Here is a 26358-nt window from a genome sequence, read left to right as displayed (position 1 = left end):
TTACATTATACAAGGTGAAACCCGAACTTCTTTCTTTTTAAGATTGACAATTTGTTACATTTATGACAAAGTTTGTATGCTGTTATGCTGTTGGTGCATGTCCAAAGATGATTGTAGTGGAAACATTAAAGTGTTTATTACGTGAGTGTAATATAAGTTAATTAGTTAATTTGCTTTAAAGATGTAGATTGTGATCCAGCACCAATCAATTTTGTTATGAAGTGTAAAGGATAAATGTTCATGATCTAAAAACTTGTTGAAACATATATTATTTGAATTCTGTTCGTATATATATACTGTATCATACTCGGGGCTCTTCCTCCCCTCCCTTTGATAGTTTGATTCCTTCCACCTTTAGTATGACTATTAGGTATAGATAATTAGTAGCATAATAGGTAGTGTCTCTTCTATGGTCTCCCTGATTCCTTCCTAATTTACTATCTAATTAGTGGACTAGACTCCTGAGATGAGTAGGATTGGCCTTTCCCTTCCCTAAGGTTTTTCTTATATTTCTATCAATGATTATTGAATTTGTCCCATCGAATAATAAATTATTGTTTCTATGGTTAATTCGAATAATATTTGAAGATAACGCTCCTATTTTTGCTAAATAGCTAAGCCTATAACTAGATTTTGACGCTGTATAGATTATCGCATTAGCTACGGCCTTGCGCATGATTTCATTAATCCTGACTGGAATTATAAATTCGGCCAGAATTAAAATTAATAAGGATTGCCTTGATGGTGACAGAGACGAGTATATATGCGAAAAACAAATGTATTCTTTAACAATAAATGCAGTAAATGAGACAATAGATAAAATGTTAAATATAAATGAATAATCATAAAATAGAGAAAAGAAAAGAAAGATCATATTGCTGCCTCAATCGACGGGTTGCAATATTTTCTGAGTTAAACTTAAACAGGGCCCCTGAATATGAAAATTTTTTACATAATGAACTCTGTTTGAGAAATTGCCAAAGTGTCCAGCAAAATTTTGCTCAAGTGTACAACATCAGCAGAAATACTGTATGTTTGTACAAAATTGTAAAATGTACAAGTCAAACTTCTATACACATTGTATATACTGATACAGCTTTTTTAGGAAAAAATTATCGGTATATCAAAATATCGGTACATGTAATTCGGTAGCAAATTATAATGCGGGCAAAATCTAGCTCTTTCCAGCATTATGATTAACTTTTGATCAACCAATAATAATTTCAAAACTCATATGCATATGATCGTAAATTAAGATCAGTGTAACCCAGTGTAACCAAAATATTGGTATATGTATTACTATAAAAGGGCAAAGGAATTATTTTATATCGTGAAATCATATATAATATCGGTATATTTTTTTATTAGTTGTGAAACGGGGAAAGGGAAATTCATCGCTATATATTAATTGTATCAGCATTCATAGGATTCATGTATGATGTAGATAACTAAAATTTTCCTCAATGCTTACCAGCTTTTGTAAGTGAAAAAATACAGTGGAGTCAGATTTTTTTATTGGAAAAATTTTAATCCAATTTTTATATAATAATTTTCAACTTGGCTGAAAGTGTATCGTACAATTAATCTTTGTTATAAGCGTACGACGGATCTTTTTTCCTTTTTTCTTGTAGACTATTTAATGTACGACAAAAAGTAGCTACACGCGATCATCTTAAAAGGAAATTTATATCACAGTGCGACAAATCTATTTTGAAAGTGTACGACAGGGTTCTGTTACATAATCTAATGCTATTTCTGCGTGACGGTAATTACGATTAGCGGAAAATTTTTAAGATCAACTACAGTATTTAATTTAGAAATATCTACATTTTAATGAATTATAGCGATTTCAAATAATCTCATAATGAAAAAAAGCTTGCAATTATTTTAGAGCTAGAAACCGATGCAAAAAACTTTAAATACGTTTCTCAATTTATTCATATGAAATATATGTTTATTTTATGCAAAATTTGCGCTTATACATTCCTTAACAGCAGATAACAGAAGTATCAATTATATCAAAGTTAATTTATATAAAATAATAAAATAATAAAATATAAATCGAAAGTTAATTTTTGTTTGAAGATCGCTGAATTCATTTCCCTTTTCTTAATTATATACGGTAACGTCCAAAACCTTAATTCCGGCCGGCATTACAATTTTACCATAATTAACGCATTTTTAACCGGATAATTATTCTGGCCCAATAGGTTATACTAATTTTCGCCTCAGGTTCCCATTGGATCCGATGTGTAAATGACATGGGTCCGGATGATTACAAATGATTACAAAATCAAAACATTCCAGATGTTGATCAATTGGACCCGGTTCACTAGTCAGAATCAATGGAACTAGAGGCGAATTAGTATAACCTAATTAATCTAGTTGATTGACCGATGAGTATCGTTTTTAACCAGTTAATTAACCAAGTAATTATCGTTCCCGAGCTCTATGTTTTCTATAAAAAATCGCATTTTTTTGTAATTGTTTGGATTTACAGCTGATTTCATAATGTACAGGACAAACTCGGAAATATTCGGTAAAGCTAAAAATAAGATAAAATTATACCACCATTCTCGGAATAGTACTCCAAAATTAACGTATAATTTTTATTTTATATCAAGCTTTACCGAATATTTACGAGTTCTTTAAAATTTGTTAAGTATCCAGACCTTTTTGAAATCAGCTGTAATGTATCCGGTAGTTTTTAGCTACGAGTCGTACGCACAACTATAAGGCAAGTCTCACAATCACGTGTTGCTGCGGATTATTATATGGCAATGGCGCAGTAATCACGTATTAGCGAGTATGAATAATTTATTCGTATTCACTAGGCTGCTGTAGTCGTAATAAATAACCCTATAATCCTGAAGATCGTGCTATACTATATTTGATAAGAGAAATGTTTTCCGAAATGCGATTTCTTAAGAGTTTGAAGATTTTAATTCCAAGTATTTCAATCTTTTTCACGCAATTCGTCCTAATTTCGTCTATTATTATATTTAATTTATTAATATTTACGCAAGTAAAATAAAATGTCGGCAATCACTATCATAAGGCTATGTAAATTACTTTAATAATCCTGAATTATTACAATGCAAAGAAAATATTTACTTTCCAAAGTGATTTGAAACTGTAAATTCACTGAATAATAATAAGATACATATTAATTTTATAATTCAATTATTGAAAATAAAAATAAAAATGGAAATAAAAATTAAAATAAAAATAGAAATAAGAACAAAAGGATATCTAATAATAGTTTATTTATAGTTTATTTATTCCATCAGTCAATATATTAGATAAGCACGTTTTTATAAAATAATTGCATCAATTTATTTAAGTAATACTTTTTTTTACAGAAAGTTGTCGGACATTTGACTTGCCGGTGCAAGCCGATCTCTTTACCCCCTCTTTAATATATTGAATATGTAACATGTGGATCAATTTAATTTCCTAATAAACGTTTTAAATAAATTTAAATTTTTAAATTTTTTAAATTTATAATATATTAGTATGGAAGTTATCGTCCGGAATATATTTCGCAATAATACGGATATTTTATGCATATTATGTTTCAGTCATCTATCATGACATGATTGTCATATTTATGCTATTTTTTTCTCTTTTTAAAAAAAGTCTACGATAAAATTTTAAGTACAAACTTAAAGAAATGCTAATTGAATTAGAATTTCCTATGATCGAAGATAATCAACATGTGAAAAGTTGTGATGTATGACACTTAGTACGACACCGTTCTGCTTCTAAATTTGGACTTCGATAATTTAAATTATGAAATTTATAAATTCGGCTAACATTATCAATAATTTTGTATAAAGAGGGAAATTTGAATTTTTTCCTAGATAATACATATCCAGAAAATGTCTAAAAAATATATAGTTTTCCTTCTCAATTTTTCATTACTCAAATTCCGGACAAAAAAAAAAATTGGACAAAACGAGCCCGATTTGGAGACACGGAATGTCCAGAATTTGACTAAACTGAACATCCGGATAATTATTTTTTCATAAGTGTAACTAATTAGGATGTTGATCATCCGGATGGCTTATTCAAAATTCATGGATGTCGATCATCCGGACCCAGCTTTCGAGCCGAATTTCCCATGGAATTATGGGAAGTTGATCATTTATATTAGTGCTACATAGTAATAATACTAAGTATGCAGAATAATTTTGTCTCCAAATGCAATGCCATAATTTCCGAGTCAATTTAACTAATTCATTTTCTATTGAATTAACAAAAAAAGACAAAAAAAGAATGTTTTCGCAGAATCTTCCTTATTTACAATTAAATGTAAGCATATAAGGTAATTGCGTTTTAAGTATGAATGAAATAAGGAAGGTATTAGTGTGGATAATCAGGTCATTTGAAGCGGTTTTTTATCTTTATTGTATTTGTGAAGAATCAAGGATTAGGATATATTCTTGCTTATATGTATTACAGTTATTAACTTATGAAGCAAATATAATATTATCAAACGCACCATATTTTATCCGTTTTCCAAATGAGGAATCGTATAGATTCGGTCCAATACATGAGCCACGGGTCGATCATTTCTGTCGGTCCACGAGTTTAGCCGATCTGTACATAATCAAATTATCCGATATTATTGGCATGAATAAAGATAATATGAGAAATTAAGCGTTTCACCAAATCAAAGTACTATTCGGTGGAATTCAATTCCACGATATACATCCTGAAATGTCACTATCCCAAAATCAAATCGGGCTCTGTGTTTATACATTCCTTGTGTGTGTAATAGAGGTGTAACTGTTTGGAATATCGCACGATCAACTCTAACTTGGCGCGCACAAAATCCTTATTTTGAATTACTAAACCTTAACGAAAAAAATATATATATTGACAAAAAAAACTATTTATCAAACTATTTTATAGAACGTTGAAAACTAAAAGCATAAAAGAAATTTTAACAAAAGTTTAATAAATATATATACATATCTTATTGAGCTTTCGTTAAAGATTTTTTAACAAAATCTTTATAACAAGAATCAAAAGATTTTTTTTACATAAATTACTTTATCACCTTTGATTATTTTATGTTTTCAAATAACCTATAAAATGGATGAAATTTGCGAAGTCGTACCATCTCAAAAAGGGAATGACAAGATTAATGTCCGTGGTTATTTAATGGTAAAAGAACGGAATCGAGAAGATATTTATTATTGGTGCTGTGAGAAAAGAAAATCCGAAAATTGCAAAGGACGAGCAACAACAACGTTAATTAATGGATCACATTACCTTCGAAAGTTTAATGATCATAATCATGCACCTCAAGCTAGTAATGCTGAAGTTGCAAAAGTTGTCGCTCAAATAAAACTTCAAGCTCAAGAAAGTACTGATCAACCCGCGCAAATTATTCACAACAACATTACTAATACTTCGCAAGAAATTTACCCTTATATACCATCACAAAATGCTCTTCGTATGAAAATTAAACGTGTTAGAAGAGCAAATATGCCACCAGATCCGCTAAATCTTGATGAAGCCAATATTCCTGATTCACTCCGTTACACTCTAAGTGGAGAATTATTTTTAGTTAAAGACTCTAGAATTGGAGATGAGCGAATTGTTTTATTTACTACAAAAGCTAATATTCAGCTTTTATCCCAATCATCATTTTGGATTATGGATGGTTTATTTAAAACAACTTCAACAACCTTTTGCCAATTATATACTATCCACGCTCCTATTGGTGCAGAAGATAATTATAGATTTCTTCCATTGGTATATGGATTGATGACTGGTAAATCCAAAGAGCTTTACCAATCATTATTTCAAGATTTGATTGAATTTGCTGAACAAAATGATATTCAATTAAAACCATCAAAAATCATTACCCATTTTGAAAAGGCAGCAATTGATGCATTACGTGAAGTATTTCCTGGTGTTATTAATAAAGGCTGCTTTTTTCACTTAGGACAAGATGGCTGGAGAAAAATACAAGATTATGGTTTAGCAGTTCAATATGGTACTAATGAGAATATGAGTCTTATGTTACGCCACTTATTTGCCTTAGCATTCTTGCCATCAAATGAAATTACCATGGCATTTGATACTCTAAAATCAAGAATGCCGCCAGAAACAAATGATGTTGTACAATGGTTTGAGGAAAATTATATACATGGAATAATGCAACAACAATTTCAAAATGAAATTGTAACTCGCATCCCACCCCCTTTTCCACCACAATTATGGTCAGTACATGATTCAGTGGAATTAGATATTCTAAGAAAACAACATTACGTCGAAGATTGGTTTAATCGTTGGGGAAGATTGATTAGTCAAACACATGCAGGAGTTCATACTATTATTAAGGAGGTTCAAAAGGAACAGCAACAATCAGAATTGCAAATTGGAAGTATTCTTCGTGGTGAACCGCGTCCAAAACTAAAACAAAAGATAATTGATAAAGAGAACAGAATTAGAGCAATGGTTATCGATCGATCAAATCATTCATTAATGGATTTTCTTCGTGGAATTTCACATAATCTTTTATTGTAATTATTAATGTCTGACTTATTTGAAATTCTGAGTTTTTCAAATTATTTCTTTTATTGATTACAACAATTCCAATTAGCTACTGCAGTATATTAGTTTTAAAAATATGGAAATATTTATATATGTTTTTAAATTGCAATATTATTTAATTTATTAATTTTACCAATAAGAACTTAATGAACTTCAACATAAGGATATCATATTAAAGAAACATACGCTGATACAGTAAATGGTGATAATTAGGCCAATTATGTCAATTATTTAAGAAAAATCGTTTAGTAAACATCGTAAAAACTAAAACTTTATTGCCCTATAACTTAAGCTAATATTTTTTTATTTATCTTTTTATTTATTTTTATTTACATTATATCAATGTATTAAGGAATGTATGGACTAAATGTATGATCTTAATAAAGTTTTATAAGCTATTTTTAAATTAAATTGTACTTCTTTTTGCAAGTAAATTATGAACAATGAATTATTTTTGATTGGCTTTCCTCTCATCTGTATTTTCTAATTTATCGATCCATTTTGAGATTAATTCAACATGTCGAACTGTAATTATTTCGGAATCAATATTAATTTTGGGCCCGTCGTAGGGATTTGAAAAAAAAATCGAAAATAAATGGTAAAATACTAGATTGATTCTCACCAATTTTTACATATAGAACCATTCCTTTAATTCTTCAAAGATGCCACTTGAGGGCTAACCATTTTGCTAAAATCAGAAACTGATTTGATGTCAGGTTGACCATCTATAAAATAATGGGATCCCAAAAGCCCTATAAAAAATTTTATCCGTTATTTCTGTAAAAACTCCGCAAATGAGTCTTTCATGGATCCATTCACAAAAAATATAAATAATTTGACAAATTCCGTGATATAAGGTCATTAATTCCGGAAATATGAGCCTTTTACGGAAAAAAGATGTAATATAAAAAACGAAATGATTTTTTTTATAGGGTAGTCAAATTCCCGATGAGATACAATCTCGACATGCGTAATCCTGAAAGTTCACTATCCCGAAAATCCCGAAAATTCAATTTTAATAATCTAGAAATTCATTATCTCGACGGCCACCATCACGACATTAAATTTATGACTCTATTAATTGATTAGTAATTGGTTTCGGCAGGAGACCCTGTAAAAAAAGTCGATCCGTTTTTTATATTCCATCTTTTTCCGTAAAAGGCTCATATTTCTGGAATTAATAACCTTATATCACGGAATTTATCGATTTATTTGCATTTTCTGTGGATGGATCCGTGAAAGGCTCATTTTTACGGAGTTTTTTCTGAAATAACGGATAAAATTTTTTATAGGACGAAACCTCCAAAACTTGACGAAATTTGAAATTTGGATGAAGTTATTGAGGTATCGATGCATGTAATTCATTAGCAAACTATAATGCGGGCCATAATCCAGCATTATGATTAACTTTTTGGCCAAACAATAATTCATGATGGTTAACTCAGCCAAATTTACGGTACTGGGCAAAATTAAATATCATTGTATCTAAAATATCGTATATATATCGATATACTGTATGTTATAATAAATAATATCGGATTTTTTTTTATTAGTTGTGAAACGGGACAAAGGAAATTCATTGGGTATATGTCATGATCGGTATATCGAGTTTAGATTATATTTTTTTTAATAAAATTAGGTTTGGGCAAGTTTCGGATCTTAAGTAATTTATTGTTTAAAGTTTCGGAGATTGCGGAAGTTTGGGAAGTTTGTCGGAATTTGACCTCAAAAGGCGAAATGTTTCGACAATTACAAAAAAAGTTTCGCCCGCAACATCCCAAAACCCCGACACTTGTTATCCCCATCACAGAAAATTTTTTTTTAAAAAAAAATCTTTCTTTACATAAAATTAAATGCAATTTCTTATCACATAGGTGATATAAGTTTTATTTATGTTTTTTGAAAATGTCATTGTAATAAAATTGTAAGAGGATAATAAGTGTCGGGGTAATAAATGTCGGGATAACGAAATTTAGGAATCGGGAAAACATATCTTCAGGATTATGAGTATAGTTAACGTATTCTGATCATCGGATAGAGATTTTTGAATGGTTCCTAATTAAGGTTTCTTGCCGTAATTAATAATCACGACATTCGGAGGTTAAACATAGCTTACAAACCCATAAATTAAGATTACAATACGAAGTGTTGCAAGTGTAATAATACCAATAGGATTATTTGTACATAATCTTTGTGTGAATATATGATATCATAATCATACATGGTTCGGTAAAAATGACCCCATACGTCAAAAGATCCGAAGAATTTGTCACCCAAAAAAAGAATAAAAACCGAAATGGTTAGTCAACGATTTGTTAGATAAAATTTAGGATGAATGGGTCACCGAACTCCCGCGTCTCAGAATTTCGAATTTCGAAGAACCCGCCATCTAAACAATCTGAATAAGATATCGTAAGTGATTATAATTTCGGGATAATGAATTGTTGGGAAAATGAATTTCGGGAATTATTAAAATTTTGGGATTAGATTACCAGGATTTTGAATTTTCGGGATCATATATGTTAAGATTATGTCATTGGGATTTTGGTTTCGAGATTTCGTGGTGGATTCGTAACGCGCTATATCGGTTGTTACGAAATCGTTCGTTATTAGCGAGTATCATATGATTTATATGATTTACATGATATACATTTTACAGTTCTTTTATGAAGCGCGTTTCAGCGTTTCAACACAGTTAACAAAAATCTTAAATATACGAAATTTTGAAGCTATATATATATATCTATCTATCAAATTTTGTACAGTGACTTTCAGTGCTATCATTTTTAATTAATTACTTCATTTATTTTTTAATATTAGAACTAGTAAGTTCATTTGTTATAAGTCAACGGGATTCAGAATATTTTAAAATTTCTTAATTTGTCCGGTTAATATAAGATTGCAAGTATTTATAGATGATGAATGAGAATTATACTAAAACATCATTAAATTAAAATATTTGTCATAAAATATTTATTCAGATTTATAAAAGAAGCAATACTTAATTGCGAAAATTTCACGCGTTTGATCAATATGAAATCTTAGACGTTCCATGGTGATAAATTTCGATATCAATGCATATGTGATAAAAGGTGATAAAATGGGTATCAAGACTTTTCGCCGAAATCCACTTCGCCGAAGCCACTTCGCCGAAGGAATGTTTTCATCGAGTGGATGTTTCGCCAAAATACCATTTTACCGAAACCCATCACTAAATTCCATTTCGCTGAAGCCAATTCACCGAATGGATATTTCGCCGAACGGACAATTCGCCGAAAAATTATTGGGTAAATCTATCGTCTAGTGTGATGCTTAAATCTCACCTTTAGTCCAGGAAAGGAAATTTTTTATGCCGCTCATTTACTTCTGGCCAGAATTAAATGCGACACGTGATTAACAAAAAACTTGAAAGTTTTATCAAATTAAGTCAAAAATGACATTCAAACCCATCTTTGATGCTTTAAGTAAACTTGTAGAGCAGGCAAAAAATACACATACTGTACATTTTTTAAAATATTTTGTATAATAAGAATTTCTTTTTTACAAATTTTCGTTACAGAATGCGAGATTTAAGCATCATACAGGGAGCTAAAAATAATTTATTTTTTATTTCCATAAAAATATTAATTGCTGCAAAATATCCATTCAGCGAAATTGAATTCGGTGAAATGGATTATTCGGTGAAATGGACGATTCGGTGAAATGGATTATTCGGTGAAATGCAATTATTTGGTAAATAGGTTCAATGGAATGTACTTCAGTGAAACGTCCTTTCGGAGAAGCATCCCTTCGGCGAAATGGCTCCGGAGAAGTGGGTTTCGGGAAAATGGATTTCGGTAAAATGTACCGTAACCGATAAGGGTTTATAATTTGAAGATCTTTAAATACAACTTTAACATTCTACCATTTATATAAGTAATTGTTAATTTATCAATTTCTTAATGTTTAAATGTAATCATTGCGGCGGATTTATGAAATTTAGCAAAAACCCTGCTGCGCCCTCGGGAATTAAAATTGACTTATAGAAACATTAAGCTTTTTTCCTAAAAAATGTCAAATATGACGCACCTTTAACACTGGAAAAATTGGGTAGGTAACGGAAAATTGGTTAGACGCAAGATTTGGGGTACAAAAAAATTTTTTAGGGCTCATTTTTGACTGTTCACTAATAAATTTGGGAAATTTGGTGACTAAAAGACTGTCAAATATTTATTTAATTTGACATGACGGACAAATTTAGGGTATTTCATAAATCCGCCGTGATGTTACACATGTTGTACCTTAATTTTTGGTGTGCACAATTTTTTACTTATTCATCAGGAAGTTTTTATACCCTATAAAAAATTTTATCCATTATTTCTGTAAAAACTCCGTAATTATGAGCCTTTCACGGATCCATTCACGGAAAATGTAAATAATTTGATAAATTCCGTGATATAAGGCTATTAATTGGGCCTTTTACGGAAAAAAGACGGAATATAAAAAACGGATCGACTTTATTACAGGGATAGGCGTAACCCTGCGAAAACTTACATAAATTTGTAAATATGCATAAGCTTGTGTAAGTTTCGTAAATTTCTTACGAAAATTTACGTGAACTTGTGTAAACTTATGTAGAATTACACCATCTCAGGATTACTAATTCTTACATCTAAGATAATTTCAAATATACACGAACCATTCCGAGAGCGCCTGAAAAATTTTGCTATCATGATGATCTTGTACCAGAACTGTTTGGACAACAATTAAAAAAAAAACTGTCTTTTAAAATTTAATGAAAAGAAGACCTATTCTTTAATATTTAACAAAATCACCTTATTTTAAAAAATAAATTTATAATTTAATTATCATATTTTATACTTAGCAAAAAATAATAATATTTAATATTTTAAATATGTAAAACAACAAAGCTGTTTTTTTTAATGGTGGTTGTTACGCGGCACAAGATCAAGCAGTACAAATTCGACCGTGACTATTGATTCTTTTATGAAACTACAGTGCATTACCTCTATACTCAACCAATAACTTATAATAATAATTGACCAACTTCAAATTTCTAAAAAAAATTTTTTATTAAATATTTATAAAGTTAACCAATAATTTTTATTAAATAAAAATAGTTTTAGCATTTTAAAATCAATAATTTAATTATACTATATAATTTTTGCATAACCAATTTTAAATTGATGCAACATGATGTAATATGTATATCATAACCATTCATAATAATCTTTGTAATATTATATGTTTCGAAAAAAGAAATTGGCTCATATGAATATATGATGCTTACATAATTTAAAACATTGAGATATTTTTTTTTGATTCTTTTTAACAAATAAAAGGCATTTTTTTTTATTGGTTAAAATACAATCGTTTGGATTATGAGTAATTTAAATTTTTCTAAAAGTTGAGTATAGAGGTAACGCAATGTAGTTTATATGTGCAAAATAAGACAAAATAAACATTAATACAAAGTACCATCTAATTCAAAATACAAATACCCGATAACGTTTAATTAATGCCGTCAAGAGAAGTTGGTTCGGCTAGAATTAAGAATTTACCCTGGCCAAATATCATATATTACTATAATGTTCATGCTCTTGATTTATGTCGAAATTCGCATTAAAAAATTTGGCAAATGGCTCAAATTGTCAAATGACCCGGATTTTCGATCATAATAAAGTGTATAAATATTAGTGTTCTAATCCGCGGATAATTTTCATCCGTCGGATGCTAATCCGGATATGCGACGGATGATCCGATTCCTTAACGAGTATTACCGTTTTTACCGTTTAACACTTTACCCGAGTAATATCCGGTAATTTATAGGGTTTTTTTATAGCTTATTTGTTTAATGTGTTTTATATTATAATTTATAATTTGAAAGACATTTTTTGTTTCAAACTAAATTTAATGTGTTGTTATATTATAATGTTTTATTATAATTTGAAAGACATTTTTGTTTAGAATAAGAATTTTATAGACGTGTAGCTTTCATAAAGCAAATTGTAAGTCCAGTTCGCTACCCACTATTTTAGTAAAAACATTATTTGTTTAACTCAATTCATTCCGTTAGTAACCTTAAATTAAAATAAATCAGTAAAATTTTTTACTTTGGAAAAAATGATTCATAATCATAACAACATCAGGAGAATAAAATAAGCGTAGATCTACAAAATAATACACGTGTGAAAAAACTACGCAAATCTACACCTCTCGCGACTATATACGAGTGTGAAAATTTAGAGGAATTTTCAATAGTATAAAATGGTGTATTTTTAAAAATGACGTAGTTTTTTTAATAGTAAAAAAATAATGTAATAAAAATTTCTCTTAATTTTTACACATTTTAATATTTATTATTTTTTTTTACTCACATTAAGGAGTTGAACTGAATACATTTTATTATTTTTTACTTACACTAAGAGTCGGACCGAAATACCTCATAATTAATTACATTTTATTTTTTACTTACACTAAGAATCGAACCGAATACCTCGAGATAAACTATTAATATATTAAATCTCATTATCCGACCACTACACTATTTGTTCTTTTTTTTTAATTAATTATAAATATTATATTTCATATTTATCTTAGAATAAAAATATATTTATATAATTTTTTTTAGTGTAAAACTGTAAATATTTAAAATAAAACAAACTTCATTTGCTAATTTTCCTCGACTCAGTGTTAAAAATATTTTTAATTGTTATCATATATTATTAGAAATTTTTTTTTTAGCGTATATATCTAGTAATATCTATTTGTGTAAATTTTAATCAACTTTTTTAAATAAAAATTTTTCAAAATATTTTAGGTTACATTTTCGCGTGGGTTATGCAAAATCATGTATTTATGCAAATTTCGAAAGTGTAGATTGCTGAAACTACCTATTTATGTAGAATTTATGAAACTTTTTAAGATACAAAATCAACGAAATATTTTTTTAAATTGTTTTTTTTGTGTAGATTACTTAAATCACATGTTCAAGAAGTTATTTCAAGATATAAAACTTCAAACTAGTACCTATTCACGAAAATTTTATGACATTTTTTAAGATACGCCTTATTAAATAACTATGTTTTAAGTGTAAATTATGCAAAATTGTATATTTATAGATTTTTACGGAGTATAAATTTCCAGGGATTATACATATTTGACAACTCTACGCTAATATTCGCCTCATATAATCTCCTGATGATATAATGTAATTTGTTTGGCCGTGTGCGGTTTTACCAATCGGCTAAAGATATAGAAACCATTTTAAAATGTATAAAATTTAGCATAAAGTAAATCCTCTAACATTCAAAATAATATACTTAAAATAATTAAAAATGGCAGTAATGCAATATAAAAAAAAATTAAACATATGTTGGTACAAGAATTTTTAATCTCTACCCTTTTACTAGTATGTAATAACTAGAGATGCAAACTTATTAGACGTAAATTGACGTAACTTTATTAAGTTATATGACAAGTCATTATATCGACAATTTTGTAAATCTAATGATGTGTGTTCTAATAAAATAATTAGTTTATTTGTGTTATAATTTTGTTCTAAAGTTGTCAGGGTAATCAACTTGTCGGTATAATGATTTGTCAGGATTTTGACTTGTCAGGATTTTGGATTGTCGAGATTTTGTTGTGTCAGTCGTTCAAATGATTTTCGAGATTTCGTACCAGAGCTGAGCATAGTTTGCATCTCTAATAATAGCGATAAATTACATTTTTATACTAAAAAAAACTACCCGTATTTAGTAAAAAATGACCATTGGTATATATATATTGAAATTGGAACTCTGGTTTATTGGTATTAACAAGTCAATAAGATTTTTTCTTGTTAATTATTTTCAATGTACGATAACACGTTTTTACAGTAGTTAAGCAATATTGTTTGATTATTTTAATAATGAGTTTACTCCATTATACTGTATTCTTATATTTTGAAACCTAATTTTTTTTGTTATCAACTAACAACCCTAGCGTCGCCCGAAAAAAAAAACCTTAACCGGTTATTATAGCTGATTTCATAATGTACGGGACACCCATCATTTTTACTCCATGCCGAGAGAAACTCGGTAAGATTCGGTATAACTAGGAATAAAATAAACTGTGCTCGGACCAGTGCTCCGAATCTAATATTATGGTTTTACCTTATTCTGATTATGAAATCAGCTGTAACCGGTTAAAACTTAATTCTGGCTGGCATTAAAATTTGATACATTACGCCAATTTTAAATCTTAATTCCGGCAAGAATTAAGCTCCAATTTATTCAATTTATTCATTAATTATAAATAACTTTTTTTTGTTAACAATTCACTTTTTTTTATTTTGATAACAATTTTATGTAAAAGAAGTGTAAATGGTTTTATTTCAATTATAAAGTTTTTAAATTATTATTCCTAATACATTGTATTACTATTAAAGTCTCGCCATGTTTTGGCATCATTCTATTGCCATAATGTCAATGTTCATTTTTTCTAATGATTTGAAATTTGGGCATGTCCCCTATAGTTTCGGTTAATTTATTTCGAAAATCTAGTGTAGTAGTGATGAGAATCTTGTAATTAGTGATAAAAATAAATTAGCTATAGATTTTTTCGTAAAAGTGAGAAAGCAAAGAAATAGATAATATGGCATTAAATGGTAGGATCCGCGTACTCCTTCCCTCTTTGACAGCATCTTACATTTCATTCGCATTCTCAGATTCGCTGTATCATTGGTAGAGTTTCGCCTACTTTAAGGTATTTGAACTAATTTTTTTTCTTGGCAAAAACCGTTACCATTGGAAACAGAATCATGTTGAAATCTAAGTTAAATGTCTCGATTACAGTACAATGAGGTATAAAAAATGGTCATCAAAATTGTACTTATAACCCGACGGCATTTATGTACTCTTATTGATTTATTATTCTATATCAATTATTACCTTGAGATATGTATATAAATAAGAATGAATAATTACTTCAAGCCCTTCCGATTGGAGCATTACAAGAAGAGCGTAAGCAAGGTAGAACCTTTCGATTGGAAAATAGATCAATATTTTAGGTGCCTTAATACTATTACTGGCTGTGAACAAGAATAAAATAAGAGACAGGAAAAATCAAAATTGCTCCTTAAGAGATATATAAAGAATCTTTTGAGTACAGAAATGCACTTGGAGAATAGTGACGTGACTCAGCTCTTGTCATTCAAGGCCATTCGCTGAGACACAAAACCAGTGTTGGAGCACAGGCTACTCACTCGGTTGCTTGATGTTCAAGGACATTCGCTGACCCGGTGGGAGATATCAGAAACAATAAATATTCATAAGGCAAATTATTAACAATAGTCTATTCCATTAAATATTTATTGGTACGATGTGTACAATCTGAATTAATAGAATATGTTAGAATTTTTCTAATTAAAGCTTTTTCTCGCATGGAGTGAAAGTAGTGAGTACAGTACTAGTATTTTTTTTACTATAAAATTATTCTAAGGCCCTATATTCATATATTTATTTGTTCATTATTTTATTATACAAACAAAACCTCCCTTCCGGCCTAATAAATCCAATATCCTCGTTTAACTTCGGATGCAGGTTTAATACAAGGTTTTCACATATAAAGTCAGCAATAACGTTTTCTTAACTTATTATCTGAAGTGGCAATCCGTCATCATTTGGTATTTATAGTTTATGGAAGCAGTTAATTAATTATTTAACGTCTAAAAAGACTATTTAAATTGTTTCTACTTACATTTTCTATTATGTAATAATTCTCCGAGTTAAGATTTTTTTAATATGTTTAATAGACGCGAAAACTGATTATTTTCGCATTTTCATGTGTATTAAAGTCGTGGGAGACTAGGGAGACTATCTGAGTTAAGGTTTTTCACGTTTTCACGTTTTCATGTGTACTCATGGGAAAATCTGAAAAATATCTATTTTTATTAAAGATATAAAAAGATTAATTTTTTTATTCTTCTTACCGCAATATCCTTCTTATCATAATACCCTTCTTACCATGAAACTAATCAAACCTATGTTAGCAACATTGATTACTAACGGTATATTATAAGAGTCACAAGATAGCGAATCATTTTTCCTATCTATTTATCTATTAAGGTAAGCATGCTAAGCAGGGGAATTTTAATAAACAAGTTTACATCCCATATACAATTTTAAAATACAACTTTTTAGTTTCACAGACAAATAAAAGATTGACAAGAGAAGAGGTGGAACTGATTTTCCTGAAGGAGGGTTAGCCTACGCACTCTTACGTTGGTATCCCACCCAAAGACCATGACAGTAGGGACATTTTAGTTCCTTTATCCTTTATTGTGCAAGATCTAGGGCAGGATGACAGATTTATTGACACTAATAAAGGACAAAGAATCCTGTCTTCTTGAACACTGAAGTGGCTTTGCTACCTTCACTTTTCTTGGAGGCTTTTTTTTATATAGTATGGTCCTCTGGTACCAACCATACTAATGATACTTTTTTTAGTTCTTTAGCATTACCAACTGAAGAGCAAGAATGTAAGTGGATTTTTCAATATGTAAATATGAATAACAATTTTGGTACCTGTAGAACAATTTTTTTTTTTAACTGTTGGAAATTTCATAATAATCACTAATATATGCATATCATTATAACAAACAACCATTTTACCTTCCCTGCTCTGTATATCTTGTTATTTTTCACAATTTGCTAATGTGACAATATAACTAATAAATCAATAATAACAAGAGTTTATGTTTAAAGGGAGTTAGGATAGCATATTTATATACATGTAAGATAATTTAATAATATTTATCAGCCGGAAATTGATTTTTTTTTAATTTTTTAATCGCAATAGGCAATCCGCTTTATTATTATTTATAACACCATCTATTTGAAGTAGTACCTTTGGTAAAATTTTTGCTAAACTAAACAGTTATAGCAGTCATAGAGTTAGACATTTTTTAATATTTTTTTTTTTATTTTATTACAGAAAATCCTATAAAATTTTGGTACATACGAAAAAATTCATAAACACATTTCAAAATTATTAGATATGAACCCTTCTTTAAATGCGACTCCTATAGACTATAACTACACCAAAGAAAGAAAAAATGTTGGTGGTTGTCCTAAATTTTTGTTACCTAGCAATGAAATAGTTGATACTATAAAGATTTTTGTTTGTGCGATCATATATATTATATTGTTTCGCCAAATTACGAAAGTTACAAAAGTTTGGTTAAGTTTCGAACAGTTTCGAAAATTTCGCCAGTTTCGGATTATACTTGGCGAACCAATTCACCAGGTTTCGGAAGTTTCGACAAGGATTTAGTTTCGGTTTTGCACGAATCACTAAATCAATCATTTGTACATAGATTTCTATATAAGTATAAGACATTCATTTTCATATTTTAAATCATAACGTGAAATTGTTAATCTCTCGCTAAAAAAAATCGATGATTGTACCAACCGATAATATTTTGTAGACGTTATATTAAAATAAAAAAAAAGTTCTTTTACTTACAATAAAGAAACGAACATTCTTTTAGCATAAAAATAATTTGCGATAATAGAATTCTCATATAATAAAAAAAAAAATTTCGACTCTAAATAATAACTTGCACTACGAAATCCTAACCAGTACCCCGTTATAACACAAACTCGACGCTCACAATCCTGACAAATTATAATCCCGAAAATTCAAAATCCCGACATACATTATTCCGTCACTTAGAAACATCATCACGTGCGTCGTAAAAAATTCACGAGAATCTTTATGCGCAGCAGCAAGTTCATGTGATAATGCATCATCATTGTTAAGCTCAAAAAGCTTAGATATATTATAGGTATTATTTATTTGATTGTGTTTCAGGTATGAAACTTTAACCGGTATGCTTTCTCCATCTGCCTATCTTAGCGTCTGGATGTACAGTTATATATTATATTAATCTTACAGGTACGATACGAATAATTTTTTTTCTATTTAATTTAATTTTAAAACTTACCATTAAGAAGGTAAAGGAATTTTTTTTATAAAATTAGTATTCATATTTTATAATACAACTATAATGTTGTTAATGGTTATTCATGTGATATTGTAATTCCTATGGTATTTCGGTACGATTGGCTTCGTACCCATTGTACCTGTACATAATTAATAATACATTACTTATTATATCATATAGTACCATATATATTACTTTACTATATACTAATATATTATGCAGGAACTTGTTTCAAGAATTTACAATCTTAAAAGTACTATTTAAATTTGTTGCATATATGAAGTTCGAATTTCTTTTACAGAAAAATAAAATGAAAAATGCACAATTTGAGATAATCGTAAATACGCCAATTATTGTTACCTGAAAAAATTACTTCCGATTATAGTTAGGATTAAATATATTTGGGGAATTTATCACATAGCGGACATATCCAACTGCGTCCCCCTTTTGCTAAATATTCAACATTTTCAAATAATAAATGTGATCTGTCTACCATTTTTTCTAGAATATATGGATTGATTCAAATAATGAATTACTCTTTAGAGTTTAGACGCCTACGTACTGTATTAAGAGAACGTCTACAAATTTTGATCTATTTTGGAAATCATTTTCATATTTATCAAAATAAGCACACAACTGTCAAATGACTGGTTGAAAAAATGTATTTTTTCTTGGTAATTGGTTTTAACATAAATGAAAATGTTTTTTACATAATTGACTTTTTCTACCTTCTAACTCCAAATTTAAAATCATTTTATTAATTTAATAATAGAATATAGTACGATACTGTTATATTGTTTTAATAGATTCATTTACTTTTTAAAAAGTATAGAATATCATATCAAAGCGTTCTGATAGAATTTCCATACATTAATAATCTTTCGCAATAAATCCTTGACCTGATGAGATGTATACGAAATAATCCTGTGATGGTCAAAAACAGCATAATGTTGATGATGAAAATACAGTATCGGCATTTAGTACCAAATTCTGGCTTCTGAAAAAATATTTCTGATAAGTAGATTATGACATATATTCCGTATAGAATGAGTTATTATCCATAATTATCCATTTCTTTACTGATTTGTTTAACAAACCTTTTTTTTTCAAATAGGAAATTCAAATAGAATAATTGGATCAATGAAATGTTACACAGTTTCTTCATTTGTTTTTAAATTTGAAAGAAATATAGTTAGCCTATTATGCCTATTATGCAGCAGATTTGTCACAAAATTTTTAAGCCGATCAATCCGGAGTTAAACACCGATTGAAATGTTTCATTTGATCCAATATCGGTTAATAATTATTGGCTTAAATTAGTAATTTTATTAACTATCACAATATAACGATGTTTAATTTACTGTATTTATTTATTTATTTTTTTTTTAAAAAAAAGAGATGAAAAATATAAAAATATTGATTATTTATTACATAATTTTTTTACAGATAATTTTAGAAATAACTTGTCAACAAAATGATATTCCGATGGAAAGAAATTTTCATACAGCAACATTGATTGATGAAAAAATATTTTTTTTTGGCGGAAAATCAAAAGAAGGTTCAACAAATGATTTTTTTTATCTAGATAAATTAAAAAAAATTGATAAAAAAAAAGGAACATTACCATTTGTAAATTTAAATGATAAATCTTTAAATATACCGAAACATTATGGAGCAACAACAACTTCATTTGGTGAACTAAAGGATTCAATTTTCTTTTTTGGTGGAGATATGGGAAAATCTATTAGTTCATCTGAATTAGCGTTTTCGTTTAATATAACACAATTAGAATGGAAAAATATAACAATTTCAGGTATGATACCTGATAGAAGAAGACATTTATCTGCGATAACAGATAATAATGATAAAATATATCTTTTTGGGGGTGAATTTGTTGATGCTACTAAACCGTTCGATAATAGTAATGAAATGAATGTTTTTGATACTATTTTAAATAATTGGACTATTGGTAAAAATGGGCCACTTGGAAAGAAAGGATATACTGCTACTTTTTTACCTAGAACTAAAGAAATCATTTACATTGGAGGTTATGGTGAAAACGCATTCGCAAATATAACTAATGTACGTAAGCACGTAATTACGATAAAATATTTTACAATTTTTATATACGTACTGTATAATTCAAATAATATATACCTTTATAATAGATAGACGTTTATAATATTACAAATGATACGTGGAATACATTGGTATGTGTATTATTTATTGTTAACTGAAAAGAAATTATGAATTTTTATTTTTTAAAATTTTTCATATAACGTGATAATAGACGACCACAAATCCCCCGGAACCAAGATACTTACATACAGCTGTTTTTAGTAAGTGTTAAGAATGATTTTATCTTACATCTTTTAATCTTTCTTATTAATAAAATAAAAATTTGATCAATTTTAAAGCAAATGATGAAAGAATCATTATATTCGGGGGAGTTGGTACTATTGAAACAAAACTACCAATAGTAATAAGTACTGAAATTCCGGTACTAAACTATTATGTAGTATTAAATACAAATACATTGGAATGGTATCATGGGGTGCCAAATTCATTAGATAGAGTTCCATATGTAGGACATACTGCAACTTTAATTAATGATTTTATGTTCGTTGCTTTTGGTAAGTATTTTTTTTAAAAAAGAAAATACAATAAAATTCGTAATTATTTAATAAGTAACTTTCCTTTTTTTTTAGGCAGCATCTATTCAACAGACAAACCATTTAATAGTGATATTTTAATTTATAAAATTGGAGATTATGCAAATTTTACTGAAGTGCTTACGACTGAAGATCCACCAGATCCATCTAAAAAAATTATATTTATTGTAGGAGCCGTAATAAGTGTATTATTTTCTATTATTATTGGATTTTTTGGAATTAAAATTCGTAATAAATTTGTTAAGTACCCAGGGGAACGGCCGCCAGTGTTTATAATGTCTGAACCATAATTAGAATTAGATTAATTAGATGTAATATAATACGCATTTCAATTCACAAAAGTAAATAAATTAGATTCATTCTTTTATAGACATTATTTTGTTTTATATTGATAATTATTATACTGTATGAATTTGCAGAGAAAATAGCAATATTAAAACTTTCAAACGTAAAGTATTTAAACGCACAAATCATGTGACTCGTATTATCTTTGCATTAACCAAATTGATTAAATTGATTGTCAAAACGTTTTTTTTAAATATCCGAATAAAACAATTAAAATTGTTAGGCACATGTACATGGCTTATTGTCAGCTGATTTAATAGTTTAATTTCTATATATATAAAGAAAATGAAATTTCATTTTCTTTTTTTTTCTTTTTTTTAAAACTATATATATATATATATTTTTTTTTAAAAAAAATACTTTTTTTATAAATACACAGCATATTTCGGGAAAAAATATTTTTTTTTTAAAAAAAAACAAAAATGATAAATCCAAAAAATTTAATTCTATATATAACTTTTTTTCAAATCATTGTTAATATAAATTGTCAACAATATGTTCCAAAAGGAAGAGTTTTTCATACATCAACATTAATAGGAACGAGAATATATTATCTTGGCGGTCAAAATAATGAAAGCCTTTTAACAAATGATTTCTTCTATCTTGATATTTCAAAATCATTTAATAAAACGAAAGATTCATTACCATTTGTAAATGTAACTTTGGGTGGTTCAGTACCAAGACATTATGGAGCAGCAACTACCGTTTTTGGTAAATCAAAAAATTCGATTTTCTTTTTTAGTGGAGATATAGGTGCTCTTCAAAATACGATACAGTTAATATATACGCTTGATACAACACAATCACCGTTAACATGGAAAAATATGGCAGTTTCTGAAAATGAGGTTGAAAGGAGAAGATTTTTGAGCGCAGTTACGGATAATAATAACAATGTATATCTTTTTGGAGGTGGAGGAGGCGGAAAATTTGGTGATACTCAATACATACGTTATAACACAACGAATATTTTTGATAGTACTAAAAATATTTGGACTCATGGTACAATCGATAATACATTACTTAAAAGAGAAGGACATACTGCCACTTTTTTACCTGATACTAGCGAAATAGTTTATATTGGAGGATGTGGTAATAATGGATTAATAGATATAACTAATGCACGTAAACTAATTCTCTTTGTTTATTATATGCATGTACGATTATATATAAGGATTAACGCTTTATGTTTTTAATAATAGTTAGATGTTTATGATACTATAAACGACAAGTGGAATAAATGGGTACGTGTCACTAATAATTACTGTAAAATATTATAAACTATCAAATTACTTATAATATATTAAAATAGGAAACCAAAAATTCACCAGAACAAAGATGTCAACATACTGCTGTTTTAAGTAAGTATTAAAGTGTATTTTTATTTTTTAAAGTAGCTCTGATCCTGATTAAATTCTCTTAATTTAATAAAGCAAATGATGATAGGATTATTGTATTCGGGGGGGCTAATGCTCTGAAATCACCGGTAGAAAATTATTACGTAGTCTTAAATGTAAAAACACGAGAATGGTATCATGGAAATGAAACTATAATTGAAGCTCCTTATAGAGGTCATACTGCGACATTTTATAATAATTATATGTTTATCGCTTTCGGTACGCATTATTCAATACTATTATTTTTAAGTGAAACAAATAAAAGATTTTATTATAACAAATTTTTATTTTCTTTTCTTAGGTCAAGGAACTACCCAACAAGCTAGTAATGATGTTCTTATTTATAAGATTGGAGATTATGCAAATTTTACTGAAGTGGATTATTATAATAGAGTTGACACCACTCCTTTTAAAGATAATATTTTAATAGGAACTACTATTCTTAGTATAATTGTTGTTGGATTTATTGGATTTATTATTCATAAATACAATAAATCCAAGCAGATGAAGGGAATGAAACCGCCAATAGATACAATATGTACACCATAATAAAGATAATAACAATAAATATAAAAAATTACTATTCAACTTTTAACAGTACTATAGTTTAACTTTTGCCTACTTTTGTGAAACCGGTGCTTGTATAGTAACACTACCATCGATACAGCTTAAAATAGTATTATCTGGATTCACAAGTCTTGCTTTAATATTAACCGTTAAAGTTTTACTGCCGACTAAGAAATAATATGGGTAATTAAATTGATAAGTATCTGATATTGGACAATTTTTAACATAATTATCATTACAAATATCTTGTTGGAAAGTGAATGGAAACACCCAATCAGGATTGTTCACTTGAATATCAACATATGCACCAACTTCGACTGTTGTATATGCCATTATGGAAATAAAGACTTCCACAGGCTGTCCAAAAATGGGAGGATCAGGTAATATAGACACATTAACTGGATTTGGATAATTTCCGGAGCATTGTGAAAATTGTAGAGCATTTGCCATTAAAAGCGTAGCAAATAAAATTATTGTAAAAATAAAATGTTTCATTCTGTAGATTTTTTTTTTTTGAAAAAAGTTGGTAAGAGTCATTGCTTTTTTATAAGCAAAAAAAAGAAAAAAAAGAATGCCAAGATAACAATAACTGCGCCCTAAACTTGATTTATTGTAAACTAAATAAGTTTTAGATCTCATGCATATTAATATTTTAATCAAAGAAAAACTTATTATTCATTGTTAATATTACTAAAATGACAAACAAAGATGCATAAGCTAATGTACGTCTTTTGAAAATCTCTTTCAGCGATTATTTCTAATTAACAAAGATGTATAGGCTAATGTACATCTTTGAAAATCTCTTTCAACGATTATTTATAATTAGTAATATGATATATATATATATATATTTTTTAATAAGAAATTCTTGATGGAATTTTCTTTATCATCCTTAGAAAAAAAAATTCTTTTTTTCTTATTTTTAGAAGTGCTGCGACAAATCTAATCTTTTTTTTATAATTGTAAATAATACCTAAAAAAGTATTTAGTGTATACATACAGAAATTGGAATTTAGCATGTCTTAAGAATATTTTCTTCATATTTAACGGCATCACCTTATAAAATTTAAAGTTGCTGTGTATAATCGAAAATGAATTATATATATATATTTCTTTAAAAAAAAACAAAAAAATCATTGTTAATCGGATAAATTAATAGGATAAATAAAATAAGTCTCACCGCAGGTAATCATCACATATCAGTGTTTGGAAAATGGAAATGACCTCATCATTTGACGTACGTCTAAAGTTGCAGTCACGTGACTGTATTTTATTCATCACGACCGTCACACCCCACCGCGCTTCCACTTTTTATACTGTATTTATCTGAGGGGTATAACGCCGTAATGCGGGCCAAATGTCACGTGAGCGCAACTTTTTTCGCCACTAGTCATTTCTTATCACATTGATTTTAATTAAAATATTAAAATATAATGTAGGCCAGAATTATGGCACTGACCAACATTAATCTCAACAAAATTAGATATTCGAAAATCCATGTGGTTCTTTCAATTGATATATTTTTGCTTTTAGTTTGTCTTTAGAGACTTTTTGTTTTAGTTTTTACTCATAATAATTTACACAATTGTTCTTTATTACTACAACCACTAATGGTATTTACGTGAAGCAGGTATATCTTCAAGTATGAAAGAATAATCCGGCACCAAGTATCTCTTTTTCTTTTATTTCATTTTCCTGGTGCAGGCCTTGTATCGGGATGAGCAGCATCAGTTGATTAACATTAGACCATTCTGAACTATCACTAGCAATGGATGGTACAAAATTAAAAGGATTTGGTCGGTTTGGTTATTGTGATATTTTTGTTTTAAAAGGAATAATGTCATCAATAAAATAAATAAATAAACCAATATTTAAGGAATGATATTTGTAATCAAGTTGACGGTTTGTTATCGAAGCTAATGTCATTGATCATCAACTCGCGGTAAATTTTTAACCCTGGATCCTTAAAATTAAATAAATTATACTCAATTAAAAAAAAAACGATTTTCTGGATTTTAGTAACATTCAAAATTTAAAAAATAACGATGTAACAGTCATAAATCACGTAATAAATTTTTTTTTTTGAGAATTTGACTTCCATTAAAGTCTATGTAGAGATTAATTTTACCATACAAGCAAAAATATTTTAATCATATATCCATAATAAATCATTAAAGTTTAAATTAAACTAGCAAAATTTGCAGCAATATGTTAAAACTTTTCCTTCCTTAATAATAAACGTTGCAGCATCAGTACACGAAACTGATCATCATAGGATTTTCCAAATCGGCTTGCAGCACTCTTGCAGCAAGTGTGGATTAATATTGTTGAGGATGTTCTGATACAATGAAATACAGTCTAACCACCGATATACTATTAAAAACTTGATATACCGATAAAATTTTATTTTCCGACTGTATTTGAGGACATATAAATATCGGTATAACTTTGATATAATGATATTTCCTAAAAATTTCATATATGTCCCGACATATCGTTATATGAAGGTTTGACTGTAGCGTAAAAATTCATGAAAGAATCGCACAGCGGGTACTTTGTTGTCAATGTCATATGGGCCTCCATTTCCCTTGCGTGATGCTACAAAGTAAAGTATTCAATTATAACATAGTAACTCATAATATGTTTTTGTTTTTCCGCATCCAGATGTTCCTAGCAGAACTAACAGGTTGTTTTTTGTTTCATTAAGAAAGAGTTTACCGTTTCGTGAGGAAAAAAAGTCTATTAATCTGATAGTGGATGTAGCCACAAACAAGCCACTTTACATAAGTCACGTGATACTTGTGTGAATTGTAAACTCCCC

The 26358-nt window shown here is 28.4% G+C and overlaps 3 protein-coding genes across 3 annotated transcripts; 2 read left to right on the top strand and 1 right to left on the bottom strand.

Moving 5' to 3' along the window:
- Nucleotides 1-20044: 20044 nt before the first annotated feature.
- On the top strand, nucleotides 20045-21521 carry OCT59_011880 (uncharacterized protein; the record flags this gene model as incomplete). Its single annotated transcript, XM_066134085.1, has 5 exons — nucleotides 20045-20641; nucleotides 20728-20769; nucleotides 20850-20898; nucleotides 20977-21192; nucleotides 21268-21521. The coding sequence occupies 5 exons, from the start codon at nucleotides 20045-20047 to the stop codon at nucleotides 21519-21521; spliced, it is 1158 nt and encodes a 385-aa protein (XP_065989384.1).
- Nucleotides 21522-22400: 879 nt separating this feature from the next.
- OCT59_011879 (uncharacterized protein) lies at nucleotides 22401-23519 on the top strand (the record flags this gene model as incomplete). The annotated part of the gene is made up of 5 exons (XM_066134084.1): nucleotides 22401-22694; nucleotides 22776-22817; nucleotides 22886-22934; nucleotides 23007-23189; nucleotides 23272-23519. 5 exons carry the CDS (start codon nucleotides 22401-22403, stop codon nucleotides 23517-23519), a joined length of 816 nt encoding a protein of 271 aa, XP_065989383.1.
- Nucleotides 23520-23588: 69 nt separating this feature from the next.
- OCT59_011878 (uncharacterized protein) lies at nucleotides 23589-24032 on the bottom strand (the record flags this gene model as incomplete). The annotated part of the gene is made up of 1 exon (XM_025318608.2): nucleotides 23589-24032. The coding sequence occupies one exon, from the start codon at nucleotides 24030-24032 to the stop codon at nucleotides 23589-23591; it is 444 nt and encodes a 147-aa protein (XP_025175643.1).
- Nucleotides 24033-26358: the final 2326 nt, after the last annotated feature.

This window comes from Rhizophagus irregularis, chromosome 2 (genome assembly GCF_026210795.1).
Source record: "Rhizophagus irregularis chromosome 2, complete sequence".
Lineage (NCBI taxonomy): Eukaryota > Fungi > Glomeromycota > Glomeromycetes > Glomerales > Glomeraceae > Rhizophagus > Rhizophagus irregularis.
This window is presented reverse-complemented; position numbering and strand designations above follow the sequence as displayed.